This window comes from Ranitomeya variabilis, chromosome 1 (genome assembly GCF_051348905.1).
Source record: "Ranitomeya variabilis isolate aRanVar5 chromosome 1, aRanVar5.hap1, whole genome shotgun sequence".
In the NCBI taxonomy this organism is placed as follows: Eukaryota; Metazoa; Chordata; class Amphibia; order Anura; family Dendrobatidae; genus Ranitomeya; species Ranitomeya variabilis.
This window is the reverse complement of record NC_135232.1, coordinates 209,477,305-209,495,624: the sequence shown is the minus strand read 5'-3', so window position 1 is coordinate 209,495,624 and position 18,320 is coordinate 209,477,305. Positions and strand designations below refer to the sequence as shown.

Genomic DNA, 18,320 nt, shown 5'->3' with positions numbered 1-18,320 from the left:
GATTGTAGCCAGCTGCTTTTTACCTTCGGCATCTATTATTCATGTACCAAAAACATATTGTTGCTACAAGTTTAGTATGTATATAGCATGAAATAGTATTTTAGTACCATGTGTTTATAGTGAATGTTAACTGGAATGCATCTGTATTATTAACTGTGACTCTAGGCTTAAAGCAATAGATGTGTATAGAGATTGGCTCCCATATTATGGATTTGCATAAGGAGTAGTGATGAGCGAGTGTACTCGTTGCTCGGGTGACCTCCAAGTATTTGACTGCTTGGAGATTGTTTTCTTAGCGGCAGCTGAATGATTTACAGCTACTAGACAGCTTGATTACATGTGGGGAATCCCTAGCAACCAGGCAACCCCCACATGTACTCAGCCTGGATAGTAGCTGTAAATCATTCAGCTGCTGCGATGAAAACTAAATCTCTGAGCACTTACAAATACTCGGAGGTCACCTGAGCAACGAGTATACTCGCTCATCACTAATAAGGAGGCATGCACCGTTCTTGCCAGTAGCCCTTTCATCATATCATGATTGTTTGACCATAGATTTTGGACAAAACTGCCATTAAATCGGAGGTGTACACAGTATGACCACAGATCCTTGTCCATAATCCCCTTACGCTGACACTGGCCCGTGTATATCAGAAGGCATGGGAAGCCAATGAGTGTACGAGTATACACAGTGGTGTTACGTGCTTTCTAAAATACATGGGAAAGAGTCGGCATACCTATGTACAGCAAGTTCAGACAGTCCTAGATGTTTATTTCGAAGCAGGAAAAATGAACACGAGTAAAGTTCAGCGCACCTTTGGCAAGGGACAAATTGTGATGGTTGGAATTAGACAACTGGGTCACAGCAGTGCTACAACAATTAGTCTTGTGGGTGTTTCTGGTGGTGTGCTTTGGTTCATACGTAGGTTATCCTTCCTTGGACCACTTTTTTTCCTATCATAGGTACTCAACACTCATAGATGCACCAAGGAGCTAAGTCTGCTTTCACACACCAGTTTTTTGCCATCAGGCACAATCCGTCGAATGTTGAAAATAAATGATCCATTTGCAGATTTTTTCGACTGGTCCGACTAGCTGATCCAGCTAATTGGATCCTAAAAAAATTGGAGTATGCTCAGTTAAAAAAAAAAACGGAATCCATCGCCGAATTCTGTCATTTGACAGATCCGGCGCCATAGGGTTCCATTGTAGCAAATGACAGACAGCGGCGTATCCGTCGCTGTCCGTTTTTTCAACAGACACAAAAAACGTTACTATGTCCATTTTTTCCGTCCCCGGAAAACCAATTTTCGACGGATCTGGCAAAAAACGGATGAATTGTGAGACCATCTGTCGCTAATACAAGTCTCTGAGAAAAAAACGGATCCGGCGGCAGCTTTTGCCGGATCAGTTTTTTTTTTTTCAGAATTCACCGGATTGTGAGTGATGGCAAAAAACCTATGTGTGATAGGGGCCTTAGGCTGGTTCTCACAGAAAGGCATGTATAGCACAAATTGCTGAAAATGTTAATGATACAAATGTCTCAATATATTGCTGAGTATGGGGCTGTGTACTTACAGACTGGTCAAGTTGTCACTCGTTAATTGTATTTAATCCTCATTTTACTTATTTTGAGTTGACATTTGCTAGACTTCAGAATCAATTACTATTTGTCGATAGAGTTATGGTCAACGTACAGTGTCCGGGAACAAATGAATATTGTAGCTTGAGGGATCACTATACTTATTAGATTCCTGTTTCATTATATCCGCAGATTCATGTGTACAACCTACAGACTGCTCAGTGTCTCACAACTTTGGGTAATTCCACTGGAGATTTTACCTGCATCAATCTGAAAGACAGCCCTCCGCATCTCGTGGTAACTGGAAACCGGGACAGAAGGTACAGTACAGGCAACAGCCCCACCACTAGAGATTTTCCACAGCTACTGAGTTTGTTTGGTCCAGATTTCTGTATTTTCGGTATATTCTGTGTGCAACTACAATGTTTTCTCATTCAGATCATGATGAAAACGTGCAAGTTTTGATTTTATGCTACAACATCTAAGACAGACAGAAGGACTTCACTGGCTTCAATAGGGTCCCTCTGACTACAAATATGGCAGCCATGGGGGCATTCAGCAGGCCCCGACTGCCGTAGTATCCCATAAGCTTCCTGCTATCACATCACTGGTGAAAAGGGGGCACTGCGAGCTGGTGTTGTGGCACAAAGTTTTCAGAATAACAATGTTTTTAAAATTCCCCCCTCCCAAAAAAATGATGAAAGTTAATGAATTATATCTTTGCAAAAATAGTGCCAATTACACAGTTACATCCATCACTCTCAATAGACACGTCAATAAATATTAATGTGATATATAATACATAGCAACCTAAGTAAAAAATCTAGTATAATATTGCCAATTACGCTACACTGGGATTGCCTAGAATTAAATATGCTCATCTTCTACTTTGAGGCTTCCAACAGGTCTAGGCTGCGTGGCTACTGAAGCAGCAGCACGCGGTACCAGATGACTTTTTTGGCAAACTGTTCCTGCTCTTCCTCTTCTGAAATAGGGATTTGGAAAAGCTGCGTCTCGTCTTTTCCATCAGACACTTACCACCTTCCCTTTCCAGGCACCTGCACCCTTCCCCAATCCTCAGGACCACAGGAGGAAAGATGCCACAGAGCTCTGGAGATGCGCCAGAGCTTGTTATTTCAGTGCACTGGATCGTGACATACTTGATAAATTATTCTTCTCATTTCAGCCTGTGTTCTCTTCCAAAACCTGGATTTACCAGATTGATAGGTTCTCATATAAAGTGTGTGTCATGGCTCCATTAATTACATCCCAAAGAAAAAAGAACAAGCTTTCCTTAAACATATTTCTTAGATTTATGAGGGGTACAGACTAATTCTGTTCTGACAATTCCTGGCAGCTCGCTGGAGTTTGTAGGTTTGGAGTATTGTGAAAAACAGATCGTTGAAGTTTCCCCCAAAAAATGGTATTTGTGATATTACATTTTTCCAGGGCATTTACTGGTGTTTGTAATTCATGATGGCTGAATTGTAGGTTCATCTTTGGGTAGGAAACAGTGCTTTAATACATATTAATTACAGTGGGGGAAAGAAGTATTTGATCCCTTGCTGATTTTGTAAGTTTGCCCACTGACAAAGACATGAACAGTCTGTAATTTTAAGCGTAGGTTAATTTTAACATTGAGAGATAGAATATCAAAAATAAAATCCAGAAAATCACATTGTATAAATTATATAAATGTATTTGCATTTTGCAGTGAGAAATAAGTATTTGATCCCTCTGGCAAACAAGACTTAATACTTGGTCGTAAAACCCTTGTTGACAAGCACAGCAGTCAGATGTTTTTTGTAGTTGATGACGAGGTTTGCGCTCAAGTCAGGAAGAATTTTGGTCCACTCCTCATTGCAGATAATCTCTAGATCATTAAGATTTTGAGGCTGTCGCTTGGCAACTCGGAGCTTCAACTCTCTTTCTATGGGATTAAGGTCTGGAGACTGGCTAGGCCACTGCATTTCCTTAATGTGCTTCTTTTTGAGCCACTCCTTTGTTGCCTTGGCTGTATGTTTTGGTTCACTGTCTTGCTGGAAGACCCAGCCATGACCCATTTTTAATGTTACCAGTGGAAACATTCCTGTTGAAAGCAAGACCTATGTTACTGTGACACAGACCTATTGGAGATACCTCCCCTTTAATGATTTAATCTCGCCTGTATGGAAATTAGCCATAATCTCAGAGCGCAGTATAAAATCAAGCGAGCCCGTTTTTTGTGGATTAGTTTTAGGCCTGGGTCACATGACCGAATTTTCAGTCCGAGTGCTTCCCATGAAAAAATGGACAGCACAGTGTCAGATGTGTTGTGGCAGGGGCCATCATACTGCCTGATCAGATTGTTAAACAAAGAACCTCATGTTCATTTTGAAAAAAATGTCTAGCGGGATTAGATCAACGTATGAGTTTTGGATTTGCGTCTTTTTCTACAGTTATAGTAAATAAAGTTTATTTAAAGCATTGCATTTCAAGTCTATGGATGCGCAAAAAAAAAAAATCAGATTCCATGCAAAACCAATTTTACAGCTATATTGATGCAGTTCTGTAACCCCTTAACAACCTCTGTTACGCCTTTTAACGGCAGCAGTTAAGGGTATATATTCCTCTTCTACGCTCTTTAACGGCACTGAGAAGTAAGGGTATAGTGCCCCTGAGCGTCAGAAAATCTCTGAGGTCTCAGCTACATTATAACATGATGAGGGCCCGTTTTTACGGTCCCCTGTCACGTGATCGCTGTTATTCACCGACTAACGGCTATCACACACACAAAAAAAATCTGATTTAAAATTAATTTCTGTATTCTCTGATATGATCTAACACCGAGCCCCTCTGATACCTCCACCATCACCCGGGACCTATTGCAGTGATCAAAATAAACAAAACAGTAAATCAAAACCCCCTAGATAGATAAAAATTATAAATTAATTTTTTTTTTCTATTCTTTGCAGTTGGGGATAGATTTAAAATTGTTTTGTTTTTTTTCAAAAGTTGAAAAAAAAAAAAGGTTAATGATATGACGGCTAGTGTTTAGTGCAAGTGCTCGCTACTCAAGTTTGCATCGGGTGCACGGGTATGCACGAAGTATCACAGATCCCCACATGTTTTTTTTTGGTTGTCTAACATCCACGAAACATGTGGGGCGGGGACTCGAGCATTTCACTCGCGCACCTGCAACATTTGGTGCATACCCGAGCACCCGATGTAAACTGAAGTAGCGCTCAACACCAATGACGACATATTCAATATTATGACCTAATGTTATCAAATTCTGTGTCATATCTGCGGCTTCAAAATGCTCACTATACACCTGGATAAAATCATTGATGGGTGTGGTTTCCAAAAAGGAGTCACTTTTGGGGGGTTTCCACTGTTTAGACACATCAGCAACATGGCATCCGCTCTCAATTACAGCCAATTTTGCGTTCAAAAAGTCCTTCCCTTCCGAGCCCTGCCATGCGCCCAGGAAGTAGATTTCCCCCACAAATGGAGCATCGAGCGAGAGAATAGAGAAATTTTTTGTGAAACAACTTAAATGTTCAAACAAAGTTCAAAGAAAAAGAAAAAATCCGCACCGCTACTGTGCTGACCCTGTTGTACCTCCGTCTCTATTACCATCCACTGCTGCTAGTGCTTATATGCTTCCAAAAATGCGGGATATAGGGTGCAACACCTGTAGTGACATGCAAAGTTCAAACAGTAGAAAAAATGGTGTGCACTCACCTTCCCGATAAAAAGTTCCTTTATTGAGACATTAGCAGTTCAGACAGTGAGAATGTGTAGTCAAATAGGATGACAGCTGTTTCGCGCGAGCAGCGCTTCCACAGATCCTGATAGCCAAAGGAAGTGGGAGGGCCGGTTTATATAGAGTAAAACAAAACCTCCCACCACCTGGCTTCATGGGTATAATTAATACCATCTTCAGAAGGTGAATAAAGACATACAAATAAACATCATTAGAAACATGAGAAAAACATGAAAAAAGAGAAACAAAATACATCTGAAACATAGAAGGGAGATTCACAAAAAAACGGACATATCAATTTTTTCATTTAGACCCATTGGTTTGTACGCATTATCCATATTGCTTCTCTCCTCAAAAGCAATCTATTTAGATTGCCACCATATTTGGGTAAAGTCACTCTTTCCAGACCTATAAAGCGGAGTATCCTTGCAGTACCCTCATGGCATTGTCTTACATGGTTTATAAGCCGAGAGACTCCTCTACCTGTACGGATTGAATTGAAGTGCTCTCTGACTCGTATAAAAAGGGGACGGATAGTTTTACCTATATAGTAAAAGCTGCATGGGCATATCAGCGCATAGACCAAGTATGTAGTCCTGCATGAAATAAAATCCCGCACCTGATGATCAATGGCACCCAGTTTAATGGTGTTACCTGTTATGTGAAATATGCAAAAATTGTCTGAACTGCTAATGTCTCAATAAAGGAACTTTTTATCGGGAAGATGAGTGCACACCATTTTTTCTACTGTTTGAACTTAAATGTTAATTTTTTCCTTCCACATTGCTTCCGTTCTCATGAAGCAACTGAAGGGTTAATAAACTTCTTGAATGTGGTTTTGAACACCTTGAGAGGTGCAGTTTTTAAAATGTTGTCACTTTTGGGTACTTTCTGCCATATAGACACCCTCACTGACACTTCAAATGTGATGTGGTCCCTAAAAAAATGGTTTTGTAAATTTTCTTGGCAAAATGAGAAATCGCTGGTCAACTTTTTACCCTTCTAACTTCCTAACAAAAAGAAAAAATTGTTTTATTAACTGTTTTTGTGACACCACTCTCTTATTTAAGGGCACAAAAATTTCAAGTTTGGAAATTGCTAAATTTTCCAAATTTTTGCCAAATTTCATTTTGTTTCATGAATAAACGAAAGTCATATTCAAGAAATGCTACCAGTATCATGAAGTACAATATGTCACGAAAAAAAAATCAATCTGAGAATCAGTGGGAAACATTCCAGAGTTATTACTACATAAAGTGACAGTGGTCAGACATGTAAAATTTGTCTTGGTCATTAAGGTTTAAATTGGCTCGGTCACTAAGGGGTTAATTAGGAAACTATATTTACTATAACTGTAGAAAAAGACCTGACCTGCACATCCAAAAATCATGCGGTGATCTTATGATGTTAGACTTTTTTCTATATAGTTTTTACTGTTGCTGTTGCGTGGCTGCCATTGCTGCTGTGGTGCTGTGCCTGTGGGACTGAATGACCTGGAGCCGTGGAGGCTTTGCCTTGGAGCATGGGTGCTGTGGGGTGCCAGGGTGCTCCCCTTGCTGATCCATTTGCTCCGTCAGTGGTCTGCACATGGCACCACACCTTTTACATTAAGAATTAGGGACCCTCTCAGAGGTTCACCGTGACGTCGCCATGGGTTTTGTACAGTTTGATCAGAATGTTTAAGAACCTCATGTTCATTTTTTTTTTAAATGTATCGCGGGATTAGGCCAATGTATGATTTTTGAATGTGTGGTGCATGTCTTTTTCTACAATTATAGGAAACTGTGTTTTGTCTTGTAAATTTGTATTAACTGCTGCTGTATAAAAACGGATGCCATATGGATGACAAATGAGAAAAAAATCGTCCCGAGTTTCCTGGCCGATTTTTTTTTTTATATGCTCGTGTGAACTTGGCCTTAGTGCGAGTCCACATTAGACTGGGAAAATCAAGCGATCTCAGGCATGATCATTGGGCTAAACTAGCCAGGGCTTTTATGTCGAAAAAGGCTAGCCTTATGAGGTTTTACTGAGAATAGTGTGATTGAAGAAGAACATCCAGGAAAAGGCTCCTCTGCATGGAAATAACCTGATCAGTGGAGGATGTCGGGAATATGGAGCTTGTGCTCTTACCAAGTTGTCCGAGCGCACAACTTGTCATTTTCCACAGAAAAAAAGGCAAAAAATGAATCACTGAACAGTGGAACAACAATTCCTGGTCGGATGAATTAAAAGGGTTGTCCAATGAGAATAAGTGATCACCGAACCACAGGATTGATAGGTGCTAACTTGCAGATTGGTGCTTGTCCAACCGCTGGGACCCTCACCGATCAGCAAAATGAGGATTTTTGTTTCTTTGTGCTACAAGAAGCTGTTGAGTAAAAAAAAAAAAAAAACCCAAAACATATTAATTTACTTTTAGCATAGAGTTCACTGTTGGCCAAGGCATGGAGTAATATGTCTGAAGAGCGATTCATGAGCCTGGTGAGACAATCCGGCCTCCACGGCAGTATGTGTGCTATGAAGTTACAGAGGAGGATTTCTGACTGCACCCAGGGGTGAATTTAATGTTTGCGGGAAGACATTTGCTAATCAGCTAAAAGGATGCTGGAAGCCGTTCATTTTTGGAAATGTTTGCACTTCTCACCTGAGGGACGCTTTCTCATATGATCTCATATCATTTGCTATTTAAATCTCTGCCACTTGCTCTCGGACTGTTTCCCTGAATGGGTATAATGTACCGTTAAGGCTGCATTGTTTTTTTTTTTATACCAATTACATTTTTTCCTACATTTTTTCTAAATCATTAGGCAAAAACACATGGTCTGTTCTCAATTTCATCTGAATATGAGATACTGGTGGTCTTGATCTATAATGGCTACATGGGGCCTGTTACGCTCTGGCACTCTCCTGAAGTAGGTAATCCTGTTAACAATAAAGATGTATAATTTACTTACGGTATATATAATAAAATATATAGTGAACAAAAAAGGGAAACTGCACAAAAAGATGTAAAAAAAAAAAAAAAAAGGACTTTAATGCCCTGTGGCATAACGTTTCGGGTAAAACAAATCCTTTCTCAAGCAATGACTCAAGCAGTGCTACAGACATATATAGGGTGCACATGTCATTCATGAATTAATTACCGTAGCATAAACTTTCATACATGATTTGTGAAGACCTAATCACCGTCTTACATAGATTAAAGTGCTAAGTGCAAATATACAAAATCTTTCATAAAATATCTTATACATGTATAGTAAGATATAGTGTACAAAGTACTTAAAGGGAACCTGTCACCACGTTTTTGGAAGATGGGATAAAAATAGCGTTAAATAGGGGCAGAGGTGGGCGTTACATTAGTGTGTGTGTTATGCGTTTATTACCCACCTAAGTTGCCGAAATAACTTTGCAAAGTCTCCGTTTTCGCCTGTCAATCAGGCTGGTCAGGTCGCATGGGCGTTGTCTTCCCCCAGATTTGGCGTAGTTTTCCGTTGGTGGCGTAGTGGTGTGCGCATGCCCAAAGTCCGGAATCCTCTTCCAGGGGATTTAAAATAGCGCGGTGTTCGTTATTGCATTGGTGATCGGTGGGCGCGGCCATCTTCCTTTGGCCGCGCGTGCGCAGAAGCGGCGCTCTGCTGGCCGCGGCTTCAGGAAAATGGCCGCCGCGATATCCATCTGCGCACGCGCGGCATCCCGCGGCCATTTTCCTGAAGCCGCGGCCAGCAGAGCGCCGCTTCTGCGCACGCGCGGCCAAAGGAAGATGGCCGCGCCCACCGATCACCAATGCAATAACGAACACCGCGCTATTTTAAATCCCCTGGAAGAGGATTCCGGACTTTGGGCATGCGCACACCACTACGCCACCAACGGAAAACTACGCCAAATCTGGGTGAAGACACCACGCCCATGTGACCTGACCAGCCTGATTGACAGGCGAAAACGGAGACTTTGCAAAGTTATTTCGGCAACTTAGGTGGGTAATAAACGCATAACACACACACTAATGTAACGCCCACCTCTGCCCCTATTTAACGCTATTTTTATCCCATCTTCCAAAAACGTGGTGACAGGTTCCCTTTAATATTGCAAATATCATGTGATTAATTAAATAGATGCAGGTGTTGCACGCCAAAAAGGACTACAAACACACTCACATCTTCATTACAAATACATGCTAGATCCTCGGCGTCCTCAGGAGTCTATTGCGCATGTCTGACGACATAACAACTTCCCATAAATCCAAATGTGTATGCATCGGCGCAGTGCGGTGCTGAAGAAAAAAGATCGCCATATTGGGAAAGGTTCTGACTGCTGCGCATGTCCATACTTTGTAAAGTATTTAAAACGTCATTATGGCCCTGTTTAAAGGCGCAGGATAAGTGCACTTCTCAAACAGTGTATAAAAAATCACTTGTTATAAAATACCGCCATATACTGTGGCTTGTCATTATATCTCTGTTTTAAAGTGCAGGATAAGCGCATTTCTCACATAGATACAAAAAATCACTTGTCATAAAATACCGCCATCTATTGTGGCACGATGCAGGTAATGTAATATAATAAATATAAGCACACATCATAAATATAGCGTTAGTAAAAGAACAAGTTACCAAGGAATATGGCATGTAAATTAGGAGGTCAAGACATAAGTCCATCCGTGTCACAAGGTGTGGGGGAACCCATCAGTCAAGTGGGGCATCCTACACCCAAATGTGGAAGGTGAAAATGGAAGGTAGAGTAAATCCCCCCCACCCACCAACCGCAAAGGTGGCACATCACGACCAAATATATATATACATACACCCACGCGCGCACACACACACGCACGCGCACTAGTGAGCCTGAAGAATTGACTGCTCACGTTTAACTTTTTCACATCGTTGGAAGCCTGATGTGGTTGAAAACACTGAACATATGCACATCAAGTCGTTTTGGCATTGTGGTTCACAAATTCACTTTTTTTTTTAAGGTTTATTGAACGCTTTTTCAGGGGGGTTATAGAGGCCGCGTGCCTTAGAAAGATGCCTTGTGCTCCCACCCGAATATTATAGCAAATAACCCAGTCGCGACCATGAAACATAAATAAGTCATTTTGGCTCGGGGTTACATGTAGCGGGGTTCAGGAGTCTGATTCATATATGGCAGGCCCTGGCTCCTGTTTAACCACTTGTATGCCACTGTCGGTGCGGACCGAGGCCCTTATCTGGGTGCATTGCCCCTGCTACGCACCATCTTTGTACTTTCATCCACTGGAGATTATTTATACTATATATTGCAATACTGCAGTATCTATCACAAGCAATGAAACAATCACTGTTTCAAGTCCCTAAGAAAAATAAGAAAGTGAGAATTAAAACAAAAATATATTTAGTAAAAAATATTTTAAAAATGTAAAAAAAAAATCAACCCTCACCCCTTTTCCTATTTCCCAAAAAAGTTATGAGAAAATGGTGACACAAAACATTTCTTTCTAGTAAAGTGTAAAAATAATATGTTCAGTATCACCGTAATACTGATGTGAGGAATCGTGGTCATTTTTACCCTACACTGAGCACCATAATAACAAAATCCAAACAACAATGACAGAATTTTCAAGGGGGGGGGGTTGGTTCCTATTTTTTCCTATGTTGTTTGATAAACAAGCCCTCATATAGTTATGTCGATGCAAAAACAAAAAAAAAAGGTTATGGCTCTTGGAAGAAAGTGATGGAGAATTAGAGTGGCAAAAAATAGAAATATGACCTTGTCATGAAGAGGTTAAAGAGAATGACTTCCCTCATGTTGCGGCATTAACCCTTGCTGCACGTACGATAATCATTACTAGTACTGCTATTATTTCTCTATAAAATACTCCTAGATGAGGACTGGCCTTTCATCCTTTGACACAGAATGGCCACCTCATTCACAGCTGCAGGGGGAGGGGGGCAAGATCTAAATATTTACAGACATTAAACAAATTCTGGGGTGTTCTGGCACTTTTTTTTTTTTTTTGAGCACAAGTTTATTCTAACCCTAATTTTCCTGGTCACACTTGGAAACTGGTTCATGTCATCAAAGCCAAGTCTGTCTTCTCAAATGTGGAAAACAGTGGTTCTTATGTTATCAGATAAAGATGGAGTCCAGTATCAGCGCCATATTTAAAACGCCCATTAACAGTGCAAAGTGGTGGTGTCTGTAAAGCGCTGCGGAATTAATGGCGCTATATAAGCTAAGCATAATAACAATAGGTTCGGGTTGGAGGGCTCAGTCTGGGCATTGAAGTTCGTATACCTGGCCAAACCACCTGAAGGTGTTTTCTTGCACATTGCAGACATGGTCTTGGTGCTGTCCATGAAAAAAACAGGCACTCGGACCAATGTTAACAATGGGGCAGTGCAGATTTTTTTCACTGACAATCTGCATTGAAAAAAATCCCAGCATGCACTTGTTTCTTCCGTGAATCGGATGCGACTCCCATTCAGGTCTATGTGCCATACAGCTGCATTGCATTTCTGTAACAGGCGAACCTGTACATGGTCTTGTGAATGATTAATGGCTGCTGCTGTGAAAATCTCATTGTGTACGGACTGCATTTGGATGGCAAGTGAGTAAAAAATCGTCCCAAGTTCTCCAGATTTTATACACTCCTATGATCTTAGCCTCCTATTGAGATGGAGGTAGGGAGTCTTCATTCATACCCTTTGAAGATATAACAAGCATAGGTAAGGTATTAAAATTAGTTCATGGTATGCTGGGATGTGTAGTTCACCTAAAATAATGCTGACTTACATAATTTGCAGTTTGACTTTTATTTATTACCGAAGCAATTGGCATAACTACTACTAACTGATCTAGGATAAAAGTACAATAAGTGTAAGTGTTCTTTCATGCGACTTCTTATGTTCTCCTAACTGTTTAGCACAAAATTAAAGTCCGGTAGGTCTGCGCTGAGGTCCGCAAGTGTGGTAGATGCTGGCGGCCATGTTACTTATCAAGCATCTACATAGACGATGCGTCCGCACACTGCGAGTAATGAGTACAAGAGCTCCTCTATGGCTGTACACGTAAAGGTACCTTCACACTAAACGACTTTGCAACGATAACGATAGCAATCCGTGACGTTGCAGCGTCCTGGCTAGCGATATCGTTGTGTTTGACACGCAGCAGCGATCTGGATCCCGCTGTGATATCGCTGGTCGTTGCTGAAAGTCCAGAACTTTATTTGGTCGTCAGATCGACGTGTATCGTCGTGTTTGACAGCAAAAGCAACGATGCCAGCGATGTTTTACAATGGGTAACCAGGGTAAATATCGGGTTACTAAGCGCAGGGCCGCGCTTAGTAACCCGATATTTACCCTGGTTACCATTGTAAAAGTAAAAAAAAAACACTACATACTCACCCTCTGATGTCTGTCACGTCCCCCGGCGTCCGCGCTGCTGCTCAGAGCTTCCTGCACTGAATGTGTCAGTGCCGGCCATAAAGCAAAGCACAGCGGTGACGTCACCGCTGTGCTTTAGGGCCGGCGCTTACACAGTGCAGGGAAGCTGAAGGCGAGGGATGCAACAGACATCAGAATGTAAGTATGTAGTGTTTGGTTTTTTTTACATTTACACTGGTAACCAGGGTAAACATCGGGTTACTAAGCGCGGCCCTGCACTTAGTAACCCGATGTTTACCCTGGTTACCCGGGGACTTCGCCATCGTTGGTCGCTGGAGAGCTGTCTGTGTGTGACAGCTCTCCAGCGACCACACAGCGACGCTGCAGCGATCGGCATCGTTGTCGATATCGCTGCAGCGTCGCTTAATGTGACGGTACCTTTAAACTATCTAAGCTACTTAACATGTTTGATCAAGGAATGAAAAATCCATCCAACCATAACAAGGTGTGCCATCATTTTGGATGGTCCCCTACTCTAGTGACTCACTTCTCAATGGGATCCAGGCTTGGCTCACTTTTCTGGGAAAGAAGGGTGGATTTGGGTGCAGGAAGAGGCCAAACACCCCAATACATTCTACTACTCCTTTAGTATGACATTACTGCACATGTGCACAATTACACTATGTGGCCAATATACTAACATACATATACGATGCGTCCGCACACCGCGACTTGTGTATACGCGAACTCCAATATTGCAGTAAATGTTAAACATATAAGGTACTTTGTTAACATGTTTTAATGAAGAAATGAAAAAGCGATCCTCCGCACCATTACCCACCCATATTTCCCAGAAAGGTTTTATTTCGGAGCTAACCCTGGATCCCATCTCTTCCCCAGTTAATATGACGTCTGTTTGGACACTTTGAGAAGCGAGTCATTAGAGTAGGGGACCAGCCCAAATGAAGTAACGCTGTAATCATCATACTTACCTGGAAAATCATGTTGAAGGGTCATTTTTACCATACAATGAACACTGTAAAACAAAACCCCCAAAAACATGCAGAATTCCATTTGATTTTACATCATTTCATCCTGATCTGACTTTTTTTCCCCGGCCTTCAGTACTTTATATACAGCTCTGGCAAAAATTAAGAGACCACTGAAAAATGTTCAGTTAGTATGATTTTTCTCTTTATAGGTATATTTTTGAGTAAAATGTAAATTGTTCATTTATTCTATAAACTTCTGACAACATGTCTCCGAATTTCCAAGCAATAAATTTTGTATTTTTTTTCCGAAAAGGAGAAATGGCCAAAATTTTAAAAAAACACCCCAGCTCTTTCAGACCTCGAATAATGCAAAGAAAACATGATGAGAAATAATGTGTTTGTCATTTGTGGGTTGGGGGAGATGAGTGTTTCACACCATTTATGCCAAAAACTGCAAATTTGGGCTAAATCTGCCTCTGGATTTGTCCACACTTGTGTTCACTTTCAGACGTAGTTCACTAATGCATCTCGCGGCAGTGAGTAGCAGATGGATGTGCTTCAGTTTCTTTCAGGTCTGGATTACAGTTGAGGGCACAGACCACATTATTGTTTGTGAGGTTTTTTTCCTATTTACCTGTGTGAATATCCGATTTTGTAAATTGCAGGGTGCGTGTACATGACCTCCGTTGTAGCAAGTCCCTCTGTTCCTTCTATGCTCATCAATTGGGAGTCTCCGCAGTGCAGATGGATGACTGGAAGGTGGTGTCTGGAGGAGAGGAAGGTCTAACCTGCACATGGGATCAAAGAATGGGGACAAAATTGTGGGAGATGCATGCCAGGTACTGTGATGCTATGTTGTCTTATAGATGTAGATTTCCTTACTTTTCTCATTATTTCCAGTGTGATTATAGAGCTTTATTTAAAGTGGCATTTCTTGTTCATAAAAAGTGTGAGCTGTGATAGTGATGTGTTGTTTGATGAAGGGTTAGAAGCTTAGGTCCCCACTGATTGCTAAAACAAAGGAGCAGAAGTGATCAGTTCAGCGCCATCCTTCTTGGAGAGGTGTGGTTAGCCAGAGATGGGCATAAAGACTTTCCATTTTGGCAACTAGCGGGGCACTGATGCTTTTCCTAATACTCCGACTTTCTTTTTTGATGTCCCCACTGGATAGGTATCAGTAATATATGATCCCTGTGTGTGCTAAAATACTTACGGATTGCTGTCTTCTGCCGTTCACAACACCGCTCCGCTCCTCCTCTAGACCGGCTCATTCTTGTGAATTAAAAGGAACCCATCGCGTGAAAAATGCTATTAACCACCAGATATAGGGTTCAGCTACAGGTTAATAGAGTTTTAAATCTGCCTCTGTGCCGACACTTAGAGCCCCGCTGCTGGGACGAAATTAACTTTATTACCCCCAGCAGCATTCTGGTTTGAGTCACAGGGGCAGTGCCGGCGCGGGATCAGTAACAGCTCAGTGTGTATAGAGTGGCATCTGTAACCGCCCCAGATGCACTGACTGACAACTGGTTGTAATGATAAGCTGCTGTCAGTCAGGGGTGCGGTTACAGCCACCACTTTCTATACACACAGCAGTGACTGAACCTGCACAGGTGCTGCCCCTGGGACTGAAAGAGAGAGCCTGCAAGGAGGAATAAAGTTCATTTCTTCCTGGCAGCGGGGCTCTCAGTGTCCGTGCCAGGCAGATTCAGAACGCTATTAACCTGCAGATTATCCCATATATGTAGGTTAATAGCATTTTGTCAGTGACAGGCTCCCTTTAAAGCAGATTGCGCCCCCTGCTTAAGGCCTCTTTCACAAGTTAGTGTGTCCAGTATGAGTGGTGACAGTTTTCACACGTACAGACACACACACACACACACACACACACACACACACACACACACACACACACACACACACACAGACACACACACACACACACACACACAGACACACACACGTACGTAGACTCATTCAAGTGAATGGGTCTGTGCACATGTCTGTGTGTTTCCACAGACCGTGTCCGTGGGCAAAATATGCTGACATGTCCATGTTTTTAACATCAGCACGAGCCACAAAACATCCCACACACTTGTGACACACGGATGACATTTGTAAGTCATCCATTTGAAACGTACCGGCGCCTGGGAAGCAGCGGTAGTACTGTTAGTGCTGTTTCCCAACGCCAGGTGCTGAAGACCGCTCTCCTCATTCTCCCCTGCTCTGCCGGCAAACAGCAGGGTAGATTGTTGAGAGTTGTATTCAGCTGATAACAGCAAGAGCAGGCGGCGGCTGATGGGACTACTAGCCTACACCTGCTGTCACTAATACAGTGAGAGCAGGCGCCTGCTGATGGGAGTAATCATCAGCTGCTGGCTACTCTCAAATAAAAGGTGTGGGTTCCCCTGTAGTATTTTTGACAACCAGCCAAGCAAAACTGACAGCTGCGGGCTGCAACCCTCAGCTGTCAACTTCAGCATGGCTGGTTATCAAGCGTAGAGGGCTCCCCACGCTGTTTTTTTAATTATCTAAATGAATTAAAAATAACGGTGTGAGGTCCCCCTCCCATTTTTGACAACTAGCCAAGCTGAAGCTGACAGCTGGAGACTGGTATTCTCAAGCTGGTAAGGGGCCATGGATATTTACCCCGCCCCAGACTAAAAATAGCAGCCCGCAGCCGTCCAGAAAAGGCACTTGAGAATGGTGATCTGCGGTGAACTCAGTGACTTTTTCTCATGGTGCTGAGGTCACCGCAGTTCAGCCTGGCTAGGAACACAGCCTCAGTGACCGGCAGTAACCTCGACGATGTCACCGCTGGTCACTGATGCTGCGCTCGCAGCAGCTCATTCATCATTGGTTCTCAGCCTGGACGGTTGCATCTTGGCAACGTCCAGGTTGAAAACTATTTATCTTCCACATGGATTACAGCGTGGGACAGAGCGTCGGACAGGTGAGGGATATGGTGGTTTTTTATTTTTGTTTTATTACATTAGACAGGGGCTTCAATGGAATGGGCGTTAGGTGAGTATAACTGTTTGTAATTTGTGAATACAAACTAATGAATATATATTAATACAGTCGTCAGTAAGTATATAAATATAAGCCGACTCAAAATCATAATATCAATCTTGGAGAACAACGAGTCAAAAAATGGCCCAAAAGAATAACATTTAAAACATATTTATTAGTGGTTTAGCTTTACATGTACGCGTATACATAATACATATAGAAAAACTTCATGTTTAGTAAATTGTGACTGTGTCCTTAGGTGCAACCAAAAACACCCGGCTCACAGATCAGGGCACAGATGTAGTAATGGTATAAATTATATGGTGCAACAATATATATCAACTCCATGCACGTAAGGAGAATTACATCCGACGCATGGCAACTAAAGACAAATATTAGCAGCTGATAGTAGTGCCGATAATGCGCCCATGCATACAAATGTATCTTGCAGCATATAAGACATAAAAAAGTAAGAGCTAATTACCCATGAGAGTTCAAATGTGCCCGACTGGATCCTGGGTGTGAACCCCAACGCGCGTTTCGCGTCTATGTGTAGCCGCTTCCTCAGGGGGCGCCCCCTGAGGAAGCGGCTACACATAGACGCGAAACGCGCGTTGGGGTTCACACCCAGGATCCAGTCGGGCACATTTGAACTCTCATGGGTAATTAGCTCTTACTTTTTTATGTCTTATATGCTGCAAGATACATTTGTATGCATGGGCGCATTATCGGCACTACTATCAGCTGCTAATATTTGTCTTTAGTTGCCATGCGTCGGATGTAATTCTCCTTACGTGCATGGAGTTGATATATATTGTTGCACCATATAATTTATACCATTACTACATCTGTGCCCTGATCTGTGAGCCGGGTGTTTTTGGTTGCACCTAAGGACACAGTCACAATTTACTAAACATGAAGTTTTTCTATATGTATTATGTATACGCGTACATGTAAAGCTAAACCACTAATAAATATGTTTTAAATGTTATTCTTTTGGGCCATTTTTTGACTCGTTGTTCTCCAAGATTGATAAACTAATGAATATGTTTAATTCGTTGACACTAGGACTCAATTTGACATCTGGATTTATGAGTCACTACATGGATACAATTCACAACTCCACCAGACGGACTCTAGATAGCTAAGAACATTATTCCCACTGCCTCTCCATTTGTAAGAAAATGCCTAATTTGATTACCTTGGCTTATCTATGGACTCATCACACTTCCCACCCCCTAACAAATGTCCTGCTTTAGTATTCTTTAAATGTTGTGCTTGTTTCTTATTAATCTACATTATGTTCCAAATTATTATGCAAATGACATTTTTCTCGGTTTTTCCTAAATGTTGGTGCAAATGACTGTCAGTCTAATAAAAGTCATCACCCGTTAGAGCATACATCAAATTTTATTGAAGAAACCTCCCAATGATAACAGTATAATCTCCAAAATGAATAATAACTCAAAATGCACTGTTCCAAATTATTAGGCACAGTAGAATTTCTAAACATTTGATATGTTTTTAAGAACTGAAAATGCTCATTTGTGGAATTTGCAGCATTAGGAGGTCACATTCACTGAACAAAAAAGCTATTTAACTCCAAAACATCCTAACAGGCCAAGTTA

The 18,320-nt window shown here is 41.8% G+C and overlaps 1 protein-coding gene across 1 annotated transcript in view; it reads left to right on the top strand.

The window, feature by feature from the left end:
• FBXW8 (F-box and WD repeat domain containing 8) overlaps window positions 1-18,320 on the top strand; it is a 191,173-nt gene that overhangs the window by 164,383 nt on the left and 8,470 nt on the right. The window contains exons 8-9 of the mRNA XM_077292346.1: window positions 1,775-1,902; window positions 14,346-14,519. Coding sequence (XP_077148461.1) covers window positions 1,775-1,902; window positions 14,346-14,519 — 302 coding nt within the window. The remainder of the gene's footprint in view (window positions 1-1,774; window positions 1,903-14,345; window positions 14,520-18,320) is intronic.